General features: G+C 52.7%; 8 protein-coding genes across 8 annotated transcripts; 5 read left to right on the forward strand and 3 right to left on the reverse strand.

The window, feature by feature from the left end:
- Window positions 1–318: 318 nt before the first annotated feature.
- On the forward strand, window positions 319–1,050 carry A1O1_03696 (ADP-ribosylation factor-like protein 1; the record flags this gene model as incomplete). The annotated part of the gene is made up of 5 exons (XM_007724597.1): window positions 319–396; window positions 451–489; window positions 537–583; window positions 635–863; window positions 916–1,050. 5 exons carry the CDS (start codon window positions 319–321, stop codon window positions 1,048–1,050), a joined length of 528 nt encoding a protein of 175 aa, XP_007722787.1.
- Window positions 1,051–2,404: 1,354 nt separating this feature from the next.
- On the forward strand, window positions 2,405–4,676 carry A1O1_03697 (thimet oligopeptidase; the record flags this gene model as incomplete). The annotated part of the gene is made up of 2 exons (XM_007724598.1): window positions 2,405–4,331; window positions 4,453–4,676. 2 exons carry the CDS (start codon window positions 2,405–2,407, stop codon window positions 4,674–4,676), a joined length of 2,151 nt encoding a protein of 716 aa, XP_007722788.1.
- An 801-nt stretch (window positions 4,677–5,477) lies between these two features.
- Window positions 5,478–7,692, reverse strand: A1O1_03698 (uncharacterized protein; the record flags this gene model as incomplete). Its single annotated transcript, XM_007724599.1, has 4 exons — window positions 5,478–5,586; window positions 5,821–5,939; window positions 6,127–6,966; window positions 7,099–7,692. The coding sequence occupies 4 exons, from the start codon at window positions 7,690–7,692 to the stop codon at window positions 5,478–5,480; spliced, it is 1,662 nt and encodes a 553-aa protein (XP_007722789.1).
- A 1,044-nt stretch (window positions 7,693–8,736) lies between these two features.
- Window positions 8,737–10,176, forward strand: A1O1_03699 (taurine dioxygenase; the record flags this gene model as incomplete). The annotated part of the gene is made up of 6 exons (XM_007724600.1): window positions 8,737–8,888; window positions 8,941–8,976; window positions 9,088–9,381; window positions 9,435–9,767; window positions 9,824–10,038; window positions 10,091–10,176. 6 exons carry the CDS (start codon window positions 8,737–8,739, stop codon window positions 10,174–10,176), a joined length of 1,116 nt encoding a protein of 371 aa, XP_007722790.1.
- A 298-nt stretch (window positions 10,177–10,474) lies between these two features.
- On the reverse strand, window positions 10,475–11,367 carry A1O1_03700 (proteasome component PUP2; the record flags this gene model as incomplete). The annotated part of the gene is made up of 4 exons (XM_007724601.1): window positions 10,475–10,751; window positions 10,798–11,144; window positions 11,198–11,276; window positions 11,330–11,367. 4 exons carry the CDS (start codon window positions 11,365–11,367, stop codon window positions 10,475–10,477), a joined length of 741 nt encoding a protein of 246 aa, XP_007722791.1.
- A 684-nt stretch (window positions 11,368–12,051) lies between these two features.
- Window positions 12,052–14,850, forward strand: A1O1_03701 (uncharacterized protein; the record flags this gene model as incomplete). Its single annotated transcript, XM_007724602.1, has 2 exons — window positions 12,052–12,430; window positions 12,482–14,850. The coding sequence occupies 2 exons, from the start codon at window positions 12,052–12,054 to the stop codon at window positions 14,848–14,850; spliced, it is 2,748 nt and encodes a 915-aa protein (XP_007722792.1).
- A 400-nt stretch (window positions 14,851–15,250) lies between these two features.
- On the reverse strand, window positions 15,251–16,825 carry A1O1_03702 (uncharacterized protein; the record flags this gene model as incomplete). The annotated part of the gene is made up of 1 exon (XM_007724603.1): window positions 15,251–16,825. One exon carries the CDS (start codon window positions 16,823–16,825, stop codon window positions 15,251–15,253), a length of 1,575 nt encoding a protein of 524 aa, XP_007722793.1.
- Window positions 16,826–19,719: 2,894 nt separating this feature from the next.
- A1O1_03703 (uncharacterized protein) lies at window positions 19,720–23,158 on the forward strand (the record flags this gene model as incomplete). The annotated part of the gene is made up of 4 exons (XM_007724604.1): window positions 19,720–19,849; window positions 19,914–19,954; window positions 20,016–20,646; window positions 20,709–23,158. The coding sequence occupies 4 exons, from the start codon at window positions 19,720–19,722 to the stop codon at window positions 23,156–23,158; spliced, it is 3,252 nt and encodes a 1,083-aa protein (XP_007722794.1).
- Between the last annotated feature and the right edge of the window lie 304 nt (window positions 23,159–23,462).

Consider the following 23,462-nt stretch of genomic DNA (forward strand, 5'->3'; position numbering starts at 1 on the left):
ACCTCAGCTCGTCACTTGCGGAACGCGCGAAGAGTTGGAGTTGAACTCGCGACGTCGGCGCGTTAAAGCGGCGGCAAATATCGGGGATTTCAACGTTGCGTGGCCATGTCTTCAACATCGCTCATAACAAATACTGTGTCTTTCTTTTATGAGTTGATGAATACTGGCAGTCGGATCAGATCGGACATACCGCGCGCTCGGAACCCGATTGTACAAGTCACAAGAAGAAGGGCAACCTCAAGAGTTGGCGGCATGATTTGCTGACCGTTTTGTTTTTAACTGATCTTTCTTCTCTCTCATCGACTTTAACCAGCCGAAATGGGCGGCTCTGTATCGAAATATCTCTCCAGCCTGATCTGGGGCAAGAAGGATATCCGAATTTTGATTCTAGGCCTCGTATGTTTTCCCGCATATCACGCCTAAGCCATGGTGGACTGACGATACATGCAGGACAATGCTGGCAAAACAACACTCCTATACAGATTGAAGGTAGGCCGACATCAACAACGGAGGTAATGCCATTCTGATCAATGCAGATTGGCGAAGTGGTAACAACAATACCGACCATCGGATTCAACGTCGAGTGAGTCTTCCTAGTTCATCCACCGAAGCAAGGCTAATGGAACACTTGAAGATCTGTCCAATATGGCAATCTCAACTTCGACGTCTGGGACCTCGGTGGACAGACGTCTATACGACCGTACTGGCGGTCATACTATGCCAACACAGCAGCTGTTATATTCGTCATCGATTCGACTGATATTGAACGATTAGAGATCGCTGCCGATGAGTTGCGGTCTATGTTGAACGAGGACGAGCTGAAAGACGCGGCTTTGTTAGTCTTTGCCAACAAACAAGATCAGGTAAGGCCGGTCACAGTGCTCATCGTCTTCCTGGCTGACCGAGGGTGAACAGCCAGGGGCACAAGGTGCAGGGGAGATCTCGGAAGCCTTGAAATTGGGTGAGCTAAGAGATCGAAATTGGAGCATTGTCGCCTGCTCGGTGATTGATGGTAAAGGCATCAACGAAGGCATGGATTGGCTTTCGTGAGTCTATTGGTGATCATGCACCGGTGACATCGGCTAATGAGCAATAGACAAACGGTTCAATCGGAATCATGAAGTCCGCTATGATTATACAATGCATCTATTCGACCTCCATCGAGCAAGTAATCCCACTGCACACCTCGTGTGCTTATTGGGTGCATCCATTCATCTGGACCAATTCGGCATCCAAGCTTGTCGTCGTCTGCCTGGGAGCTCAGGTATCGGCTTTTCGCCAAATATACCACGGGCGTGCTCCGTGCCCATCTCGCCGTACTTGGTCTGACTTGTCCACGTCTCATGTGCACATTTGAGATGCCAGAAGACGGCAAGGATACGCGCGGATATTTGCCACTACCTCCAAGATTCGTGGTAGATATCGTTCTGTCAGAGCACCGTCGGGACTGTCATCTGGTGTCGAGCCCATACGCCGGAGCTGGCTGAGCGCATGATCAGGCACGGTTTAGGCAGAGCTTGCCGGCAAGAAGCCGGAGTGGCCAGCGACTGGGATAGCTTTGGCTCCATGTCGTTCTCAGAGAACCGACGAGGTTGTGTATGCTGTCTTGGGGTCCTATCATATAGAAACAATGTCAGAGGTTTCCCCCTTGGGCAGCCCTTTCTCTTGTCAGGCTTCCCGGTTCGAGACACCAACGTATGAGACGATCCGGCATTACAATCAGCGAAAGCCCAGCACTCCTTGTTCTGGTGCCTCTCGTCACCGGATCAGCTGAATAGATTGGTTGAAGCGCAGAAAGTTCCCAAACTCGTGAATTGTAGAGAGAGAGTATCTTCAGGCGTTCGGGACTGCAATATGGTCTCAGTCGAGGTGATCATGCGCGATCGTGATCTGCGCGGAGTTCGCTATGGTGGACACATCAAGCTGAACGAGAGACTGGGAACAGAATTTCGGAGGGCAGTGGTGCAGGGACGGCGAGGGCGTGCTATATGACTTGAAGCGGCAGTGTGTGGTGTACTCTGTATAATGTATATTGCTTAATAGTGGATGTTCGCCTCTCTGATTGGAAACAAACCCTCAACAACCACAGACGCAGTTGAAACAACGTTCATATCCCCGTCAACAACTCTCACATCTTCTATCTGCTTGAACTCGGTCATTGACCTCTACGCAGCTACGTTCGTTCATGCCTTGAAGTGACATCCCCGTCAGCTCTGTCATCCTGGCTCGCCCAAAATCCCTCCTCGTCCTCCTCTCCTCCGCCGCCCTCTTCTCCGTCGTGTGCCTCGTCATTCTGGCTCCGTTCCGAGCTTCTAGCCGGTTAGGCTCCATCCTGAACCAGATCCGACCTTTCAAGCCGGCGACTTCATCCATCAGCTCCTTCAGACCGGTGACCACTTCAAGCATGGCGCCTGGACACTTTCGCAAGCCTCCCCAGGCCCCGCCGAGTTTCACGGCCACCCCCGACTCGGTAGTGGAAGATACCAAGAAGTTGCTCGCCAGTTCGAAGAAGATCACAGACGATATCGTCGCGTCCATACGGGCGAAGGATGCCAATTTCCATAACGTGCTCCTGCCCATGGCGCACGATGAGAACCAGCAGTCACTGAAGACACATATCCTTGGCTTCTATCAATCTGTGTCTACGGACCAAGCATTGCGCGATGCATCGACCGAGGCTGAAAAGCTGATGGATGATTTCAGCATCGAGGCTGCCATGCGGGAAGATGTCTTCCAACTGGTGGATGCTGCGCTGAAGAGAGGAGACAAGCTGGACGCCGAATCGCAGCGGCTGCTCGAGAAGGAACACAAGAGCTATGTGCGGAACGGCCTGAATATTCCTGCAGGGCCAAAGCGAGACCGGTTCAAGGAAATCAAGAAGAGACTCAGTCAACTCAGCATTGCGTTTTCCAAAAACCTGAACGAAGAGAAGGGTGGTTTGTGGTTTACCGCTGAAGAATTGGACGGCGTCCCCGAAGATGTCATCTCCTTACTGAAGAAGGAAGACGGCAAGTACTGGCTGACATTCAAGTACCCCGATCTCTTTCCTACTCTCAAGTACGCCACCAACACTGCCACTCGGCAGAAGGTTTTTGTCGCAAACGAAAACAAGTGCAACCAGAATGTCCCGCTCTTCAGGGAAGCCATTCTTTTGCGAGATGAAGCCGCTCGCTTGTTGGGATATCCAAATCACGCCGCCTTCAGGATCGAAGACAAGATGGCCAAAACGCCCAAGACTGTGGACGACTTCCTCGGAGACTTGCGCAGCAGACTCAGCCAGGGCGGCTTGGACGAGATTGAGACGCTGAAGGCGCTGAAACAGGCAGACGTGGAGTCTCGGGGTGAGAAGTTCGATGGGCACTACTTCCTGTGGGACCATCGTTTCTATGATCGAATGATGGAGGAAAAGGACTATCAGCTCGACCAGCAGTTGATCTCCGAGTACTTCCCTCTGCAGACGACAATCCAAGGGATGCTTGAGATCTTTGAACAATTGTTTGGGCTGGCATTTGTCGAGATCGTGGGTGCGGACCGTGACGCCATCGCCAGCTCAGGGAAGGGTTCGGATATTGTATGGCACGAGGAGGTCCAAGTATTCAGTGTCTGGGACGACGAGGGCGAAGGTGCCGGCTTTGTGGGATACCTGTATCTTGACCTGTTCCCCCGGACCGGCAAGTACGGACACGCCGCCAACTTCAATCTTCAACCTGGATTCATCACCGAGAACGGCACGAGAAGATATCCTGCCACAGCACTTGTGTGCAACTTTTCCAAGCCAACGGCTAAGAAGCCGAGTTTGTTAAAACACGACGAGGTCACTACACTCTTCCACGAACTGGGCCATGGTATCCACGATCTGGTGTCACGAACGACATACTCCCGCTTCCACGGCACCAACACCGTCCGGGACTTTGTGGAGGCACCAAGTCAAATGCTCGAGAATTGGTGTTGGACTCCATCCCAATTGAAAGCATTGAGCAAACACTACTCGACGTTGTCGTCGGACTACTATGCCGCCTGGAAAGAAGCGGCGGGCGCGGAGGGGAAACCTGAGGAGCGCATCCCAGACGATCTCATTGAGAAGTTGATCAAGACCAAGAACCTGAACGGCGCACTGTTCAACCTTCGCCAGCTACACTTTGGTATTTTCGACATGGCCATCCACGAGCCCAAGGACCACGACAGCCTCGAGGCCATGAACATTTCCGAGACGTACAATTTCCTAAGGAAGGATATTAGCAAGATCGAGGGTCCTGAGGTGCTCGGAGAAGGGCACGGCTGGGGCAACGGACAAGCCACTTTTGGTCATCTGATGGGTGGTTACGATGCCGGTAAGTTCCAGTGCAGCTTGCAGCTTTGCCCATTCTGACAGGACCCCTTTTACTGCAACTGTAATATCATGGTGTTTAGGCAAGGCAAGGCTAATATGACTTTTTTCTTTTTCGTTGGCAGGCTACTACGGCTACCTCAGCTCTCAAGTCTACTCCACCGACATGTTCTACTCGGTTTTCAAGAAGAACCCCATGGATCCCAAGGAAGGCCGACGATACCGCCACACAGTGCTCGAAAAGGGAGGCAGCCAGGACGAAATGACCACGCTGATCGATTTCCTCGGCCGAGAGCCCAAGACCGATGCCTTTTACGAGGAACTTGGCATTACCAAAGGAACTCAGTAGGCGCTACCACCACTTAGATGCGAGACCGGTCATTGAATCCAGGGACCGCAGACAGTCATTGGAACAAGAGTCGACAGCTTTGCACAGAGCGGGCTGCATCTATAGACTTGGCCGGCGAGTAGACTGGGATGTCTACGCGGCTGTATCTCTGGGGCACAGCAATACCGGACAGACACCACAGTGTATAGGTATCATCCTTTTGATGGAGAATGGCTTCTTCTGGCCCTAGAAAAAAGCGCATTGACGATGGTGCAAGTGCCCTTGGATCATGTCTGTTAGGCAAAAAATAGTAATAAAAGAACGAATAGTGTATGTTAGAACACGAACAAAGATCCGCTCCAGATGGCCTTCCTTTCAGGAGTGGCATCTCCAAACGTGATATACGTACGTGGTCTCCTGCAATGAGAACCTCCCTAGATACTTACCCAGACATCTTCAGCTACCAACAAGGACCCAGGAAACACAAGTGCCACGATGCCCAAGTTCAATCCCATGCCCGGGTACCTAGCTAGCTCTTATGCCATCCTCTTTAACTATATCTGTTTGCAGAGAATGGAGAAATCCAGTGAGGTCTGCTTCGTGTATCATGCTGCGCTGTTCTGTGGTATAGTAAGTGTAGTCTATATTTTTTGCATCCCATATGTCTTGTATGCATAGCACAGCCAAGCAAAGCTCGAGAGGACTGAGCGAGAGTTGTACAGAAAAGTGAACCAGTCCTTAAGGCAACGGGTAAGATCGGATACTAATCTGTATATATTTCCCATGTGTCTGACTCTGTCTCCGTCTCTCTATACCCATCAATTAATGCGCAAAGCGGAAGGTGAGTAATTTGTTCCCTTTATCTTTAGTGGTGGCTAGATACGTCCGCTGCTGATCTGGAGTCATTGAGTTCCATTTTCGGTCGCGCACCCTAAATACCAAGACGGAAGAGGAGAGAGTTAGCTTTGATTGCTAGACAGCCAGAAAGGAAGAGAAGTGGTCCTAAGCCTTTGGGAAAGGAGGAGGAGTAGTAGTAGCAGGGGCGGATAGATCGAATAGTTGAGTGGAAGTCAGGACATAGAGGTGTAGTTAAATCCATAAGGAAAGATTGATGCCGAAGGTATCGGTACAAGCACAGAGCAAGAGAGAACAAGTATCGACGTACCTGTTTCGCCATACGTAGAACCATTTGGCGAATATAAATAGGAGGATGTTGTAGGCGCAGATGGCGATTAGGACTTTGTAGCCTGTTCTGTAGAGTGGTTTGTCGTCGGTTCGAAAGATCTATAGCAGAAAGACATCGGAAGGTTAGTATAGATCATTTTGACGCTGGTGTAGAGGATGACTGCATGATTGCATGACGAAGTTTGGGGCGACAGCATACCGCCCCCTTGAAGATCAGGTGTGGCGAGGAAGTAATAAAGCAGGGTCTGCTCTTCCAAATATAGAGCAAAACAAGGATGTCACTCACATTTGATCCGATGATATTGCTCGCTTGCACAAACATGTTATACAATGCCGACGCAACAGTCCGAGTGCGAACCGAACCAGCATTGCGACTCGTGATAGCGACATGGATCGCATGTACGTAGGGCGTCCCGACAAGCAGAGTCGCCAGAGTATATTTGACCCATCTGGACGCATGGCCGGGAAGATATTCCGAAGCAATGAGCAAGGGCATGGCCCAGATCTGACTGACCAGGCCGGTGAGGAAGCGCTGGTTCGTCTTCTCCGAGACCCAGGTGAAGAAGAGCAGGTTGATGATGAACAGCACATACGACGGGATGGACAGCATGTTGACCTCGAAGCGGCCGAACGATTCCTTCAGGATCAACGTCAGATACTGCGTGATCGGGTAGTTGGGGATGAGGAACGACAGGCCGATCAGGTAGATGGGCCACATCTCCCAATCGCACAGGGCGTAATACAGCAGTTTCGGCGTGACGGCCTGTCGGTTGTGCATGTCGCCCTTGGACGGGTCGTCGCGCAGGATCCGGTTCACCATGATCTTCTCCTGCCGTTCGCTGAACCAGCCGTTCTTGCCGCGGAACCGTGATGCCGTCTGCGTTGGGCTCGGGGGCATGTAGAAGTACGTGGCGACGCCGATGAGGCCGGTCACCGTGCCCTCCAGGGCGAACAGCCATTGCCAGCCTGCCATGCCGTTGATTCCGCGCATGGTCAGGATGGCGGCCGCCAGAAACGCACCGACGATGCTGGTCGCTTGGTAGGATGTCCAGAACCAGGCCAGCCGCGCGGGTAGTTCTTTTCCCTTGTACCAGTATGAGAGGTAGAGAATGGTGTCGGGAATGAACTGGTGTTTGCACGTCAGTTGACGACCGCCATATGGCACGTGAAAGCAGCGAGACGAGAGGATAGTACGAAGAGGGATATCGGTATGGAATGGTGGCGATGGAATAGAAAAATGGAGTCCTGTCAAACTTACGCCGCCTTCAATCAGCCCTAGCAGGGCTCGACACGTATAGAACGAAGACCTTCCGTTCAGGAGAGCCTGGAAGCTGGCCACGAGGCTCCAGCAGATCATTTGGATCGGGATCCATCGGTCGGGGCCCAGTTTCTTGGATATCAGCTGCGACGGCAGCTCGGCCGCCAAGAAACAGAGATAGAATATCGTCTGCCCGTAGTTGTAGTCGTTGGTGGTCAGGCCGAGATCCTCCAACATGTCATCGGTCAAGGCTTGCACGATGTTCGCCCTGTCGAGCTGCAGGGCGAAGAAGGTCAAGCACACCCACGAACAGATCCGGAGGTCTATCTTTCGAACGAGCTGTTTCTCTTCCACCGGGTCCCATTGGAACTGGGGGTCCCAGCGGTGTCGCCCTTCGTACTTGTCGATGGGCACGTAGTTGTCTTCGCCAGGAACTTTCAAGAACGTCTCGTCCTCGGCGACGATGGAGCTGGCGTTGCTGCTGCCGGACGCGAGTCCATCCTCAGATCTCACTAGCAGCGCACCGTCTCCGGTTCCTTTGAGATCAAGCTCTAGCTCCCGCGAGCTTCCCGATGACTTGGTTACGGCCTTCATCGCCTTAGTTCAGGAACGGTGCCAAAGCGATGGCTGAATGCAGTGTGGCTTGCGTCAAAGTCGAGGGGCAATAATGTCTTCACTTCCTCACCTTCGACCCTACCTTTCCATTTTATATTGTACCCCCTCGCACCTGGGCTTTTGTTCGCGAATACCTTTTGCCAGGGCCATGGTATGTCGTGATGACGTGCTCCGTCGACGTTGCAGTCGAGACAGAGGCAGCATGTGCATTGCAATGCATTCATTCATGGCGCGCTGTCGCTCGAGCCAGGGACGAGAAGCGAGGCAAAGGGACAGCATGCAGATCTGCCAGGGGAGGGTGGTGAGTTTCAACGGTATTGCCCAATGATCGACCAGCCGCCAATGTTCGCAATACTGCTGTATTCTGTAGGACCAGCTCATTCGTCTGCTTGAGATAGCACGTTACCTGATCATCAAGTGTTGTAGTAGGAATGAATCCCCTTATGGAAATAAGTCGAGTTGATCCCATATGGGTCGAGACCAGCCAAGCGACATCAGATAGATCAAGACTTCGGATTGTTATTGGCACACATGCTTATCAGATGGCCTGTCCACCATCCATTCTCCAGAGCGTGATGAGACGAGGCTATGGCGCGATCCAGGTCGAGGAGGCGGTTCCACCGGCGACAGCGAGTAGTGGTACACACCTACCATCTTGGGCTGATCACGCAATCCCGAGCCAGAAGACGTGCGCTGTGGCCGTTGTCAATGGCCACCCCCAGCTCCCTCTCATCCAGACTGGCTCTGTGCTATCCGTTCCCTGGTTAGGATCCTGCTGCTGCTGTACTGTGTATGGGGTGTATGGGGTTTGCGTGATATGAGATCGAGTTGCGCAAGCATCGATGATGGTGATGGCAGCATGGACAACTGGCTGCTAAATCAGGGGAGACATCTCACTCAGTTCGTGCCGTACATCCATCCGCGCAGTATATATTGTAACCAGCCAAAGAGCCGTTCATTCTTTCCTGAGGAGATTCCCGGTCGTTATTTACCTTGCCATACGTGTACGTGATTTCTGTAACCATGGCTGCCCTCTCTTCAACCACTACCCCGTCCGTTCCACCCCCAGCGCCCGGGGGCGGCGTGGGCCCTTATAAGGAGCTGAACACGACTGGCTATTTGCTCGAGAACGAATTGAAGGGCACCGACAAGTTCGCTGCAGCGACATACCCTCAGTAAGCGTGCAAACCAAGACTGTTGGTGGCGCATTTATTGACGATTCGGTAGTTATCTGCCAGTGTGGGACAACGAGAAGGGTGAAGTGTGAGTTCAACCTCCTCTGTGACATTCAGCCACTGCATATGATGGCCCTGCCACTGGCTTGGCCTCGTATACTCTGTCCAGCATTTGCTGACGTCCAATCGTGGTCTCCAGTTACCCTCCTCTCGAACCCTTTGAGCACTACGAGCACGGAAAAGATGCCGACCCTTCCTTTAAAAACCTGTTGAAGGAGGGAAGCCATATTGAGCACATCACCGCGTCGATTGGTGCCGAGGTCACTGGTATCCAACTTTCCCAATTAGACGACAAGGGCAAGGATGAGTTGGCTCTGTTGGTGGCGCAGAGAAAGGTCGTCGCCTTCAGAGACCAGGACTTCGCTTCCCTCCCCATCGAGAAAGCGTTGGACTTCGCACGATACTTTGGCAGACTGCACATTCACCCCATCAGGTAAACACGCCATCCGTTCACGCTGGGCGCGTAGCCATGCTGACTCGCTCCAGTGGAGCACCAGCGGGATATCCTGAAGTCCACCTTGTCCATCGAGGCGCAGACGACCGATCCTTCTTGGAATTCTTGAACAGCCGAACCAACTCTGTCGCCTGGCACAGCGATGTCACCTACGAGAATCAACCTCCCGGGACCACATTTCTGTACGCCCTCGACGTGCCGGGTGCTGGTGGCGACACGCTGTTCGTCAACCAGGCAAAGGCATATGAGAGACTTTCTCCCGCTTTCCGCGAGCGTTTAGCTGGTCTTCAGGCGGTTCATTCGGGATACGAACAAGCGACCAGCGCCCGGAACAGGGGCAGCATTGTGCGACGAAACCCCGTCTCGTAAGTCTTCACGGTCAGGGCCGAGTGTTGAGGTGCGGGTGACTGACTTGGAGCAGATCCATCCATCCTCTCGTGAGAACTCACCCAGCCACCGGAGAGAAGGCTTTGTTTGTCAACCCCCAGTTCACCCGATACATTGTCGGCTATAAACAAGAAGAGAGCGACTACCTCCTCAAGTTCTTATATGACCATATCGCCATGAGTCAAGATTTGCAATGCCGAGTTAAATGGCAGCCCAACACTGTTGTCGTCTGGGACAACCGGGTTACAGGTGAGTCTCCAAAGCCGTTCCCAGAATGAAACTTCTGCTGACCTGTGGACAGCACACTCTGCCCTGATCGACTGGGAGGACGGCCAGCGACGTCACATTGCCCGCATCACACCACAGGCCGAGCGCCCCAGGGAGTAGAGTGCTCCCAGTTATGCTTGAGACTGCCACGATCGGGGACGAAGTCAAGTGAGCGGCGAGCTGTGTGTTGAATGACGCTCCGTTGTCGCAATCAAAATTAGACCTACGCCGCATCAGTAGCATATAAAACGATAAATCCGCAAGAGAAATGGTTGTTGGCACTGTGTCAGATTGGTCCATTTTTCTTTCTGAAACTCAAAAGCCTGCCCTTCGAAGCAGATGCCCTTTGTCGCGCCTCGACTCCGTTACCATGCTTGTGCCTTGAACCATATTGCCAACAGACTGCTGCTCGTATTGTTTAATCGCCTTCGAGTCTCGCAACCACAGTGCTCATCTGCTCATCGCTGTAGATTTGAAAACCCTTTTCTTTAGTGACGCTTGCTAACTGGACATTCTTCGAGTCCAGTTTCTCTTCCATGACCTGCTTCAGCGTCTTCAAAACCAAAGTCTCGGCTTCTTCGAGTGTCAGAGATCTGTGGTATTCTGACTGTAGTTCGGCTTGTGCGCCTTCGCTGCCGGACCCGATCGCTTTTGCATCGTAGCGGTAGAAAGTGCCGGAGGGTTCAGCATGATACCTATAGGAATCAGTGGAAGTCCATGCTTTGCCACGGAAGAGCTCACAGTTGTGGACCATTGTCCTCATCCCAGCCAGCTATCAGTAAGGCAACACCAAAAGGTCGACTCATTATTGACTCCTCTCCTTGAGCTCCCTCGCCGAATCTCAGCGCCAGATCGCAAATGGCTTGCGTGCAGCTCTCGACTTTCAGTCTCTCGTTGAAGTTGAAGGCATGATTTTGTGATTCCACTCGAGCGTGCTCAATCATACTCCGTGCATCTGCTTGAAGACCGGACATGGCGCAGCCAATATGTCTGTCAATCTCGACTATCTTCTCGATGCTGGATGAGACCAGTAGCGGCGAGGTGACACGCTTCTCGACTCCGAGCAGAACGCCATGAGACGTAGCGACCTGGCAAGTGTGAATAAGTGCTCTTCCTGAACGAGGCAGGTGAGGTCTCATACCCCGATTGCTGTGGAACCAAGTTTGATGGCTTCTAGCGAGTACTCAACCTGGAAGAGACGGCCTTCGGGCGAGAAAGTGCTATGGCATATCAGTATGATACAATACCGCAATAAAGATACACTCTGGCTCACTTGATCCCTCGATCATACTCGCTCCGAGCGATGAACATCTTGAAAGCGGATGTGGTAAAGTCACTTGAAAGGATCAAATGTATTGCAGGAGAATTGTGTTTATTTTGTAACGTCGAAGCTCTGGCAGGTTACGACGATGCTCAGCACGTCGTGGTCTGAAACAACTGAACCAGGCACCGCAGGATACGCAACACGGATTCAAGTTGCATCCTCACGCCGTAGCACGCAGCCTGCCAAGCCTTGCCGCTTTGACAGCCTTGCGCTACTCAATGCCTTAGGCACTAGCACCTCGCCCGCACCTTAATGATAGTGACCTGCATCTACAGAGGCATTCTTCTCTCATCACAGCAAGGCAAGAGTCCTTTGAGAGGAGAGACGAGATGTATTCATATTCATAAATCACTTAGGTGTCAATATCCTTGGAAATATTCAAGCAGCGTGGCTTAAATATACGGATCGGAAAAAAATATCATGCCGCTTCTATATCGATCGTGCCTCTAACTCAAAATACCGAAGTCTAAAGTCGCGTTAATCGCTGACGCGCCTCGTCCGCACTGCTGTGTACCTAGGGACCTACGTATCTACTGTGCAGTATAACAATCATAGATGCGCCCACCCATACTACCAGCAGCCCCGGTCGACGTCCAGTAAACACACAACAGACACATTGCACACGACTTCAGCCGCTCTCCAGGCCGCGGGAACGATGAGGCCTTGCAACCATGGCGTCCCTACATTACAGGAGTGCATCAGCCACTGAACGACGAAGCACTCACCACCCCGACGGTACATCTCGCGTGAACTCGACTCGGACCCAGAACTACGAACGACCATTTGCTCGCGACGCAGATTCTCCAATATACCCTACCGCCTATAGCGAGGTCGGCGAGGGCACACACAAGCATTCCAAGAGCGAAAATAGGTTCAGCGGACTGGAAAGGCGGCGGGAGAAGTCGACTGTGACCACAACTGAGACGCTGTTGACGCGGAGGAGTCCAAGGAAGGAGACTTCGAATGCTGAGAGTAGGAAGAACAATGCTGATCGGAGACGGAGTGCTGGTAGTCCAGTTCCCAAAAGAGCCTCCAACAACGAGAACATAGGTTTGTGAATCTGTTTTGGAGGACCGGGATAAGGACTGAACATCTCTTTAGGACCATGGGCTCCTTCTGTGTCAATAATCCCACATTCTTCTGCGCCTTTAGCCACCAGAGTGACGGCACCACCATTATCGCGCAATGCGCCCTCGAGTCTGGATCCGGTTGCGCTAGAGACCATGTCCATGCAAGAGCAAGAACGAGCAATCTTGGACGACCTGCTTTATGTCTTTCTGGGATTTGAGGGACAGTATATCCGCTTTCGGGACAGTTACAATCCGGCCGACGAGAAAGAGCGTCTGAATGGACCTCCATTCGAGCCATTACCGGGCTTGGACCCGAGCCTGAAGGACCTGACGAGCTCAATGCTGTCCATGGCAACCCATCATTGTGCCTTGGAGGCCTTTGTCGAGGTCCAGAGCAGAGAAGAGTTTGGTTCTGTCAACCATGCGCTCTGCGCAGCCATTCGCAATCTCCTAAAGGACTTTCTCATCCTCGTTGCTCAGTTGGAAATGAAGGTGCTGAACGATCCAACCTTCACGTTACACCAAATGCACATCGCAGTCATTCCGACGATGCAATGTCTGGCACAGTTATACTCGTTGGCGCAAGAACTGCTCAAGAAGAACTCCCTTCTGGATGAAGATATTGATGATTCTATTGATGACTTCGACCCGGACAACATCATTGAGCGGCTGAAGGAGGGTGGCGATCTATTACCCGGGAGTCTCAGCCATAAAAAGTGCATTGGTGGTAACGTCTTGGGCCTGTTAACGCATCGACTGTCGACCTTCTCTGGGGACCCCGCTGCCCGACGAATACTAGAGATGTTATTGCGAGAATCTAGCAGACCGTACATGGTCATGCTCAACGAATGGCTCCACCATGGTGGCATTAATGACCCGCACTCGGAATTCCTGGTTGGGGAGAGGGCGAGTATCAAGCGAGAGCGGCTGGACGAGGACTACACCGACGAATATTGGGAGAAACGCTATTACATGCGTGAGAAGGAGATCCCTCCGCAGCTTGAAGCGGTCAAAGACAAGGTTCTGCTGGCCGGGAAATATCTCAACGTCGTCCGGGAGTGTGGCGGTGTCAATGTCTCCAGCAAGATAGTCGACACTCCCGCAACCTTTGACGATCCCCGTTTTCTCGACAATGTCAACAACGCTTACTCATTCGCAAACAAGGAGTTGCTCCATCTCCTTCTTACGAAGAACTCGCTTCGCAGTCGCCTACGATCCATGAAGCATTACTTTTTCCAAGATCGCGCCGAATTCTTCTTGTATTTCCTTGAACTGAGCGAATCAGAGCTTCGGAAAAAGCACAAGGATGTGAACATCGGCAAACTGCAATCGCTGCTTGATTTAGTGCTCCATCAGCCCGGGAGTATAGCAGTTGCGGATCCATTCAAAGAAGATGTCAAGGTCAAAATGAACTCTGTGGGGTTGACGCAGTGGCTGATCAAGGTTGTCAACGTGCAAGGAATGGACCAGGACAATCCAGAATCCATGATGGATCAGTACAAGACGCCGGCAGCTGCGCAGGCTGCGTCGGCGGAAAAGAATCGAAGGGACAAAAAAGAAGACGAAGAGAAAGAAATCATCGGATTCGATGCCCTTGAACTCGACTATACCGTTCCGTTCCCGTTGTCATTGATCATAAGTCGGAAGACGGTGATGCGATACCAGCTCATCTTCCGATACACGCTGGCCTTGCGTCACCTCGAGACTCAACTTGTCGGATGCTGGTCTATCCACGCGAAAGAGAAGGCCTGGATCCACAAGTCCTCGGACAGGAGATTCGAGCTATGGAAACGGCGAGTGTGGACGCTGCGCTCGCGCATGCTCGTCTTTGTCCAGCAAATGCTCTTCTTCGCCACGGCCGAGGTGATTGAGCCAAATTGGCAAAAGCTCATGCTTCACGTCGACGACGCAGAGCGCGACGAAGAGACGGAAGAAGAGTCGAATACCGGCGGCCTCCGGCCCAAGTCAAAGCCCACCGTGGATGAGTTGATGCAGGATCATGTCGACATGCTGGACTCGTGCATGAAAGACCTCGGCCTCACTCAAGCCAAGTTGCTGCGATTGCACGCCAAGCTGATGACGGGCTGTGGAATGTTTGCCTCTTACGTCGAGCACATCACGAAAACCCTGTATGAGGCAGACACCAGCCTCCAGGCCCAAGGGACAACAGGAAAATCTGCGGGGACGGCGCCTCCACAACTGCCGCCTCCTACCGACCCGGCCCGGATGAAGAGGATCGAAGAGTCGATTCGGAAGTATGAGGAGCATTTCAATCGGCATCTGAAGATCTTGATTGATGCGCTCAACTGGTTCGCGACTACGGAGACCGTGTCTTTGCTCAGTCTCTGCGGCCGCTTGACTTATGCGGAAGTCCAGAGGCGGGACGATCTGTTTCTTTGACGTTTGATATGTATGGGGCTTTGCGCATGGTGTTGGAGGGCGTGATGTCCACCGTGAAGGAGATGAAGCGCAGTTGGCTAGGGGCTTCATGATGTTGATGAATTGTATGAAAAGATGACGGTGACCGAAATGATACCCAGACCCAATGCATGGATATGCCTCTCTCCTATTCACACGTGACAGTTACGTGTCTGAAGAGTCTTGCTTCTGTCAGGCCGAGATTATAAGCTCTCCAGTGGCTTGGTCGTTTCTAGCAGGATTAAGCGTTGCGAATACGAGTAGAGGCTAGTCAGAGCTGTCGACAGGAGCCGACAGCCTCGTGATTAGGGGAAAAGAACTAGCACTAGCACCTCAATCAAATTGGTGTCGATGGCGTGTTTTCCATTCCGATATGATGTTCTTATCTAGTCTTATACACGCAAGGCTTCAAGACTTTGGCCTCCTCTTCAGGCGACACATCGTCGTCATTGTCCACAGCCTTCTTTCCGCCTTGGCCACTGATGAATCTCATCTTGCCATCGTGGACTTTGACATAGTCTCGCCCATTCCACTTCAGCCATTTATACTTGCCAGCACTCGGCACGCCAGCCTTGACAAACACCATACTCACAAACATTTTGTTGCTTTTGTCGACCGACTCTTCACGCAGGACAAAGCCACGGCGCGAGAACACCTTGACGAAGGCGCTGATGTCTGTCTCATCTGTAGCGGCCGACTCGGAGTCCTCCACAAAGACCTCCTCTCCCACCAAGCGATCATCGTCCGCGTCGTCGGGCTTCCCATTTTGTTTAGGCTTCTTGCGTCTCTTGCCGACACTGTTCTCCACGACATGGCCCGGGCCCTTTTTGGGCCGTCCAAAGCGAGACTTGACTTCGGAGACCCACACTTCGCCTTTCCCGTCTCCGCGGAGGATGCGCCATGCTTCCTCGACGAAGGCCAGCCAGTTGGTGCCCATCAGGCTCAAGCAGAAGACGGCCACATCGACTTCGCCGTCGCGCAGCGGCAGGTTCGCAATGTCGGCCTTCGTGACGTGAGTGTTGGGCGCGTGCAGGTCGAAATTGTGGAATTTGAGCTTCAGATTCTTGATCTGCGATTGGCAGCCTCGTGCGAGTGGTGCGTCTCCGCATCCTAGGTCGGCAATGGTGCAGATCCCCGTCTTACGGCGTGGCAGTGGTGTCAGTCCTGGCTTTGCGGTGTTGGGTTGCAGGTCAAGTTGTCCTCGGCTTTTTATCGTGGAGATGTACTGGTTGACTGGATTTTGTGGCCATGAATCTTTCACTTGCTGGGAGAAGCCGGCGTGATATTCGGCGAAGAGGTCCGGTGAGCTGGTGAACAGGTCCATCGCCGCGGAAGAGGAGGTCGTGTACAATGTCTCGTTAAGATGACGGAATCGCGCAGAGGTCAGTTTGCTGCGCATTTTCGCTTGCAGTGGTGTCAACTTCGCCGGCGTCGGTACGGGAGGGAGGGCTTCGATGATGGCCTTGGACGAGGCAGCCGGAGATGTTGGCGTTTTGCCATCATTTCCGCCGTTGCGGTCGGCCTTGCTCGGCTTCTGCGTGTCATTGTTTTGAGCGTGGTAGGACTGCTTGGCCTGTTCTTTCCTCTCCGACTTTTCGTTATGCTGCTTTTTCTCTTTTTTGGTCTTGACCGCAGCGTCTGGTTTCTCGTGCTCGCCCTCGCCACTACCCCGGCCTGCGCCAGGCTCTTTCTGTTTGGGTTTCAAGGACTCATTGTTGGGCCGTCCGCGCTTTTGGCCGCTGCCGTCGGACGCCTTAGAGCCATTGTGTTGATTCCATAACTTCTCGAGCTCGCTTCCCGTGATCTTGGAAGCGTCTTCGTCATTTGTATGTGTGATTTTTCTCCTCTTCGTTCCATCTGAGGCGGACTTCGACGAAGACCGCTTGCCGGTATCCGATGACCGTGATTCCTGTACTAGGGAGGCCGGCGAGACTGCCCAACCTGGAACGGCGAACATGCCAGTTGCCGAGAGACAAGAAGAAGAGAGCAGTCGTGGGAACACCAGACGTGGTTAGGCAGTATTGGTCCGGTATGCAGGTTTTAACTAGTCCCGACCTTTCAACAGAAGCAAGGTTCAAAATGGCGGAGCTGACAGATTGGTAACATGTAGATTGCAGCTGAATACTCTGCTCTGTGCGTCCAGACAGTCTGTGCTATTGTGCAACTCGTGTGTACTGTGTAGTGGTGGTGGCAGGATGTACGTAAAGAGTCAATCCGAAATTCTCTCCCAAGGATTTTAGTTGCGGGCCGATGTCTGGCCAGGACTAGTTTAGTGTAGTAGTGCAGTGTGGTGATGGGGGGTAAATTAGGGAGAGCTAAGAGGCTAAAGAGACTAAAGAGCCACCCTGATATGCTAGTTGGGTCCAGACTCCTAGGGAACCCCCCTAAGGACCCTCGGAAGTAGGATTCCTTAGGTCTCTGGTTGCCCGTGAGGAACCTTTGACAGCTGTCTAAGCAGTCGATCTAGGTATCTTCAGGGACTTCTCCTTATCCCTAGATCCCAACTACAGTGATAGATATGCCACCTGTCGGGTTTGAGGTCCTTTGACCAATTTTGTTGACACCTGAGTACTACTAGTAGTATGACGACAAGCCTGGGGACAAAATTAGTAGTTGGGCTTGTCACCTGATTGCGGGGGGTTTGGCAGGTTCCCTGTTCACGCTTGTCCTGACGTTTGTTGCGCTTTCAAGCTCCCTCCAATGACCGAGTTATTTCGCCGGTGATGGCTTCACTCGCCAGCCTCCTAAACCCTCTCTCCATCTTTCAATCCCTCGCACTACTGTGTTACTACAACGCACCAACAACATGATGTCCTCAACCTGGCTTTGTTCTGTTCCTGTCGGCGTCTTCCTGGCAGCCAACCACCATCCTTAGCACTACTACTTACAGTAGTGTACTGACTCGGCCGTTGCAGTCGGCAGCACCTGCTGCTTCCCCGAGCTGCCGCCATAGCGTTGCTCTCTGATCAGCCCGTGCTGGATGGACCTGGTTTCCTACCTAGACAAGGTTGGTAGCCATATGGATTCTGCAGTATGTAGCTAACTGCATCGGGTCCATTAGCGGTGTGAACGGCAAATGACACCAACCCTCCCGACACCATGCGTGGTAACAGACTCGAGCTGCTGGGGGCAAGCAACCCGACGTTGGACCGCTTCAAGAAGAGGAGACTGTGTACCAGTGCATAAGACCGATGTTTCTTTTGGCAGTTTCCAATGTTGCCCGAAGGTCCGACCAGGTAGGTACTCGGTACCTGTAGAATAAAAACGTTCACATCTTGCGCCGACTGATCACAGATTGTATGATCAACAGAAGATCAACAGAAGATCATGCAAGATATGCTACATCAGTGGCCATGTGTCGTCCGGGATCACGCCCGAAAGAAGAGCGTTGTCTCAAGGACCATCCACTTACATTGACCCTCAGATGCCTCTAGCGCATGTATTGCCAGTCCACCAAAGCACTGTTACACACCCAAAATACCTTCCGGTCACCGCCTGTCACAGGATCGCCCGTCCCCATTTTCTCAAGAGTGACACCCCCGAAGCCTCGTACCGTGGATCCGGCTGGAATACGGCGGGGCTGCTGGAGACCCATGTTTGTGGTGTGGGCGCCACATATGACACGGGCTCCTTGGGAGGTTACGGTGCGCGAATCTTCAGATTAACGAGTTCCTTCCCAGGCATTCAGTATTCCTTCCAACAACCGGCGATGATACCTCATCCCTCGCGCAATCCAACGTACCTCAATGTAACCTCGGTGAAGTTCATGCTGCCATGACAAAAGAATCGTAACGTTGGACGTGGTCAGATCGATGAGGAACACCAAGTCGGTACTTTCAGAGTGCCAAAACCGTGCCTTGTGCCTCTATTACCTCCGTCGAAACACCTCGGGCGTTCAATAAACCTCATACCAGAAAGGGCAAGGTCAACGCCCCACGGCGATCCAACAGGTCTCCTCCTGTTTAGCCCCCGAAGCCAACACACAGGACGAATGACCTACGTGTTACCCTTCCGCTACGCCGAAGCCCACCGTCTGGCCTCGACGCTCGAAGCAGCTGTGGGTAGAGTCAGCCCTACTGAAAGCTGGCATGCTTGTCGTTTACACGGCCCTGAAGCCACTACTAGCACTTCCTTTTGACAGCCGCCAACTCCTGGCTTTCTGGGAGTTGTCAATTACACTTGGGCACCTCCGCTCTTTTTTTGCTTCTTCTGCTTTGTGGATCCACAAGTGCTACTAAGCGCCATATGGCATATCCAGCGAGGATATGGCCGGCACCTATGTAAGGTTCTATTGCGCTATCCCATTACCACTACTGAGCAGCTTGAGGGGCCTGGTCTGTCTATAACAGAGCCGCCAATCACCACCAGCAACTGCATCACTCTGCATATGCGGCTACAAAAAGCCAGTCTCACAAGTCCTTGCTTAAGAAGAGCAGAAGTCGTCTTACCACCGAGTAAGTATCCCACTGAGGCACGCAGCCCCTCGGCAACAGTTTAGGGTGAACTCCTGGTCAGCCTCCTCCTCCTCTCCTCGGATAGTAATCGGAATCGCGGCAGACAAGGGTGGTTCGATCTTATGCACTGTTCCGAAAACATGCACGGGCTTCGTTGATAGCAACCAGTACATCGGCTTTCATATCCTCGACAGGTGCCAGCAGTGTTGTCAACCCAGATCTCTTTCAAGGGGCTCTTGTCTTTCCACACTGTGCCTCTCTTAATTCAATCGACATTCGCACCTGTCCGAGAAACACAGCCGTCTTATGATGAGTTACGGATTCACCCACAGTTCAAATAGCGCGACAGGGCCCCAGCTTTGATGAGCGGTCCCCGATGCCTGGAGGCTAGTATTCAATGTCTCCAACACCTGAAGAGGGGGATCCCGTCGTTGTAAAGGATTCAAGCATCAAGGCGGAGGATACTCCCGCTTCCGAAGCAAGCAAGAGGCAGGCTGCTAAGAGGAGGACCAAGACTGGCTGTCTAAGTAAGTCTTACCATTCACCGCGCGAGGCAATCCGCTCGGGTCGATCCTGACAGTAGTATTTCAGCATGTCGCAAAAGGCGAATAAAATGTGGCGAGGAGAAGCCGGTGAGTCTGAACTGTTGGACACATCCTTCAATCTCTAGCCAATTCTTATTACTTTCCCTAGGTGTGCAAGAACTGCGTCAAAGCAAAACGCGAATGCGCCGGTTATGTGCAACCACTCATCTATAAACAACAAGCCCAAGCTCCCCTGACCGCGTTTCCTATCCCTACAGAGCGCTTTCTGTCGCTTCAGGGCGAAGGCATCCCACCCAGCGGTTTCCTGAATCTACGCCTGCCATCCGAGCAGCAGTATCTGGGAGGCTATCACAGCCTCAACCCTTCGGTCCCGCCTCCTTCCCAATCACGACCTTTCGATGCCAGTTATCATGCGCTGCCTCAGCTACCCTCTAGCGTCGTGCCTTATCCGGATCCTCAGGCGGAAGCAGTTGATGCATGGCGACACTCTGTCGGGCCAATGTACCATGGGACATCTGAATCAATGGGACAGAGTGTATCTGGACCACCTGCGGCATATGGTCATGAAATAGCATTCCCGACTTCTTCCTTTCCAACTGATCCCCAGTCAGTGGGCCAAGTGGCAATTCCAGGCTCTCAGGGGTTTCCAGTACCATATCAGAGATTGCCTTCTGCTTTCCCTGCCTACCCGAGATTTGCGCAGGGACACCAGACTCCAGTTCTTTTCCACCAACCACCTCCGCCGCATGTACAAGCTGTTACTCATGGAAGTATAGATGGTATGTAGGGAATAACGGAGCTAATTCAATGAGGCATTTGTCCGCTGCTAAGACCTCGATAGATAACGTGGCTAGGCAATACAGTGTTCATGGCTTTATCCAGCATCCATATTCTGTACGATCAATACTGCCTCCAACTTCTATGACAGCTGCAGACACCGAGCTTGCAACGGTTGATGATGACCTCAACGACCCCGACGACCCTTTCGACGTGGAGATGGACGAAAGTGAGATGTCTTTCCAAGATGCTACGGACAACCTTACACAGATACTTGATCAGTCCGGACAGCATAGTTGGTGGAACCAGAGGCCAGGAACCTCACGAAGAGTGCAATCCGGGACTCTGGCAGAATCGCGCCCTGCGATGACCATGTCACCGTTGCGGGATGAGAAAAACGAGCGCACTTTCCGGCATTTTGTCGAGATTACAAGTCAATGCGTTTCCATATACGAGAGGCATCACTTCAGCCCTATAGCCGCCCCGGCAAGGACTCTCTGGAATTTCACGATCCCAGCCATGGCCTTGTCGCATGCTGCACTTGCACACGCAATTCTGGCGACGGGTGGACTGCATCTGGCCAAGTTATCCAATTCATCTGAAGACCCAGCCGTCAAACACTTCACGTACGCAGTTCGAAGAGTAGGAAAGCTTCTTAGTCTTCCCAGGCGACGTCATGAGATTGCGACACTGGCGACGATTCTCGTGCTCGGCTTCTATGAGGTTCTGAGCGGAGACCACTCGCGTTGGAACTTGCATTTGTCCGGTGCCACTAAGCTAGTGTTGGAACATGATTATGCTGGTATGATCCGTCAGGCAAGGCGCATGCGACAGGGAGCGAAAGCAAGAGTGAATCAGTGGACTGCTAAATTCTCCTTGACACAGGAGAACTATGGACGGGTGGCGGCGATACCTCTTGCGCTTCTGGACGACATCGACTGGGAGGTCGATGCCACTTTAATCAGTCGGTTGACAGGGTTTACTGTGGACTATGATCATCAGGCCCAGCCAAACTTCGAATCAGGAACGTGCCTAGTTGATCTCTCTGAGAAGGATGTCGAAGACCTCAAGACGAAAATGGATCTGAGGTGGTGGTACTGTAAGCAAGACGTGTTTCAAAGTTTGGTCAGTGGTGATCCGCTCTTGATGCCATATGAACACTGGAGATACTGCCCTCCGAGAGGTCAGATTGGGAGGGCCGACAATCCCTACGCCACCTTTGATCATTTGCTTCTGGTCATGGCCCGGCTGGCCGACTTTGGAGGCAAAGATCGATCCCGCAAGCAACGCGCAGTTGCCGCTCGAGGAGGCCAATGGACACCACCCAAGTGGTTATTCGGGCCGTCGGGGGCTCCGGGTGCCCCTGGAGCCCCCGTGGGCAAAGGTAAAGCGAAATCTGGGTCAAGCCACAAGTCCTCTGGCCCAGACTCTGGGATGAGTGGTGCTTCAGTGAAGTTCGCCGGCCAAACCGCTACGAAGCCCTCGCCAGCTCCCAGTGCTAATGAGGGCAGAGTCAGACAAACTAGGCCAGGTCCAAGCCAGGGGCCGGGCGCCGGGCCGACAAGCAGTCCGCCTATGTTTGGTATGATGCCTCCGCCCAGCGAGCCTGTCCAGATGAATTCCGCATTGCGAGCCATGCAGGCCAGCATTCGGGATCCAGCTTATGCAGTGAGCCAAGAGCCAAAAGGGGCGTCGCCGCCACGAGATCTCGAAGACGAGACTTCTAAAGCGTTTGCTGAACATGCTGAAATCGCTAAAGCATTCGAGATCTTCAAAAGGACTCTAGGTCCTGAATTCGATCCCTTGCCAGCTCCTGAGTCACCCATAGCAACACCATTCGGGCCGGCTCTGGTATACAGGAATGCAGCAATAGCTTGCACAATGGCGTTCTACAACGTTGGGCGCATTTTATTGCAGCGTTTGCATCCAGAAATGCATCCTGCCGCGATGATATCGGCTGGCGTCACGGCACATCTTACGCGCGACTATGCTCAGAACGTGGGCAAGATCTGTGCAGGGCTCTATTCAACACAAAGATATGGTCAAAGCGGAGCCCTGGACCCTGCCTTCGGCGGTGAATTGATGGAGAGTACATTTCCACTTCTCTTTGCTGGTGTGCAATACACCGATGCTGGCCAGCGTGGGTGGACCATCAGCAAGCTCCAAGACGTTGCAACGAGGTGCGGCTGGCGAACGTCCGCTGCCATTGCCGCTGCTTGCGAGATAGCCTGGGAAAAGATGGGTCAGGCGGGAAAGGCTCCTCCTTACCATCGTACGCTCAGTAGACATGACAAAGACGCCCGCGTCAACGGTGCAAGGTTGAGAGGGGCTCCCGCTGCAGGCCAAGATGATGGTGGACAGCAGAAGTCGGCTGCTGAGGCCGCACATGAGTCCGAATTTGTCCATCACGATCGCAGCTTGATCGACCGATCCGGTTCCACCAGAGTGCACTGGGCACTAGGCTTACTCTCTGTCGAGGAAGATATCAAGAGAATGAATCTGGAAAATGGATGATTGAACAATTTGGTCGTCACTATGGACGATCGGTTTGAACTTGGACGGTCTAAGTTACCGCTCAAACAAGTATCTCGTTCGTCGCTGCACCTCGACAACTATCAGGAGGCCGAGATGGCTGCTGGCATCAACAATGGTGTCACTCTTGCCCCGATCAATCCAAGATTTGCTGTTCAACGCCAGCGGTCGCTCCTGCACAAGCTCAAAACAATGTCGCAAATATCGCCGTCCTGTGACAGGGCGTCTACCATCCTACCACGTCGAAGGAGCATCAATATCACCTTATATGTGATGCTCACGGTCA

Source organism: Capronia coronata, assembly GCF_000585585.1.
Source record: "Capronia coronata CBS 617.96 chromosome Unknown acBCG-supercont1.3, whole genome shotgun sequence".
Lineage (NCBI taxonomy): Eukaryota > Fungi > Ascomycota > Eurotiomycetes > Chaetothyriales > Herpotrichiellaceae > Capronia > Capronia coronata.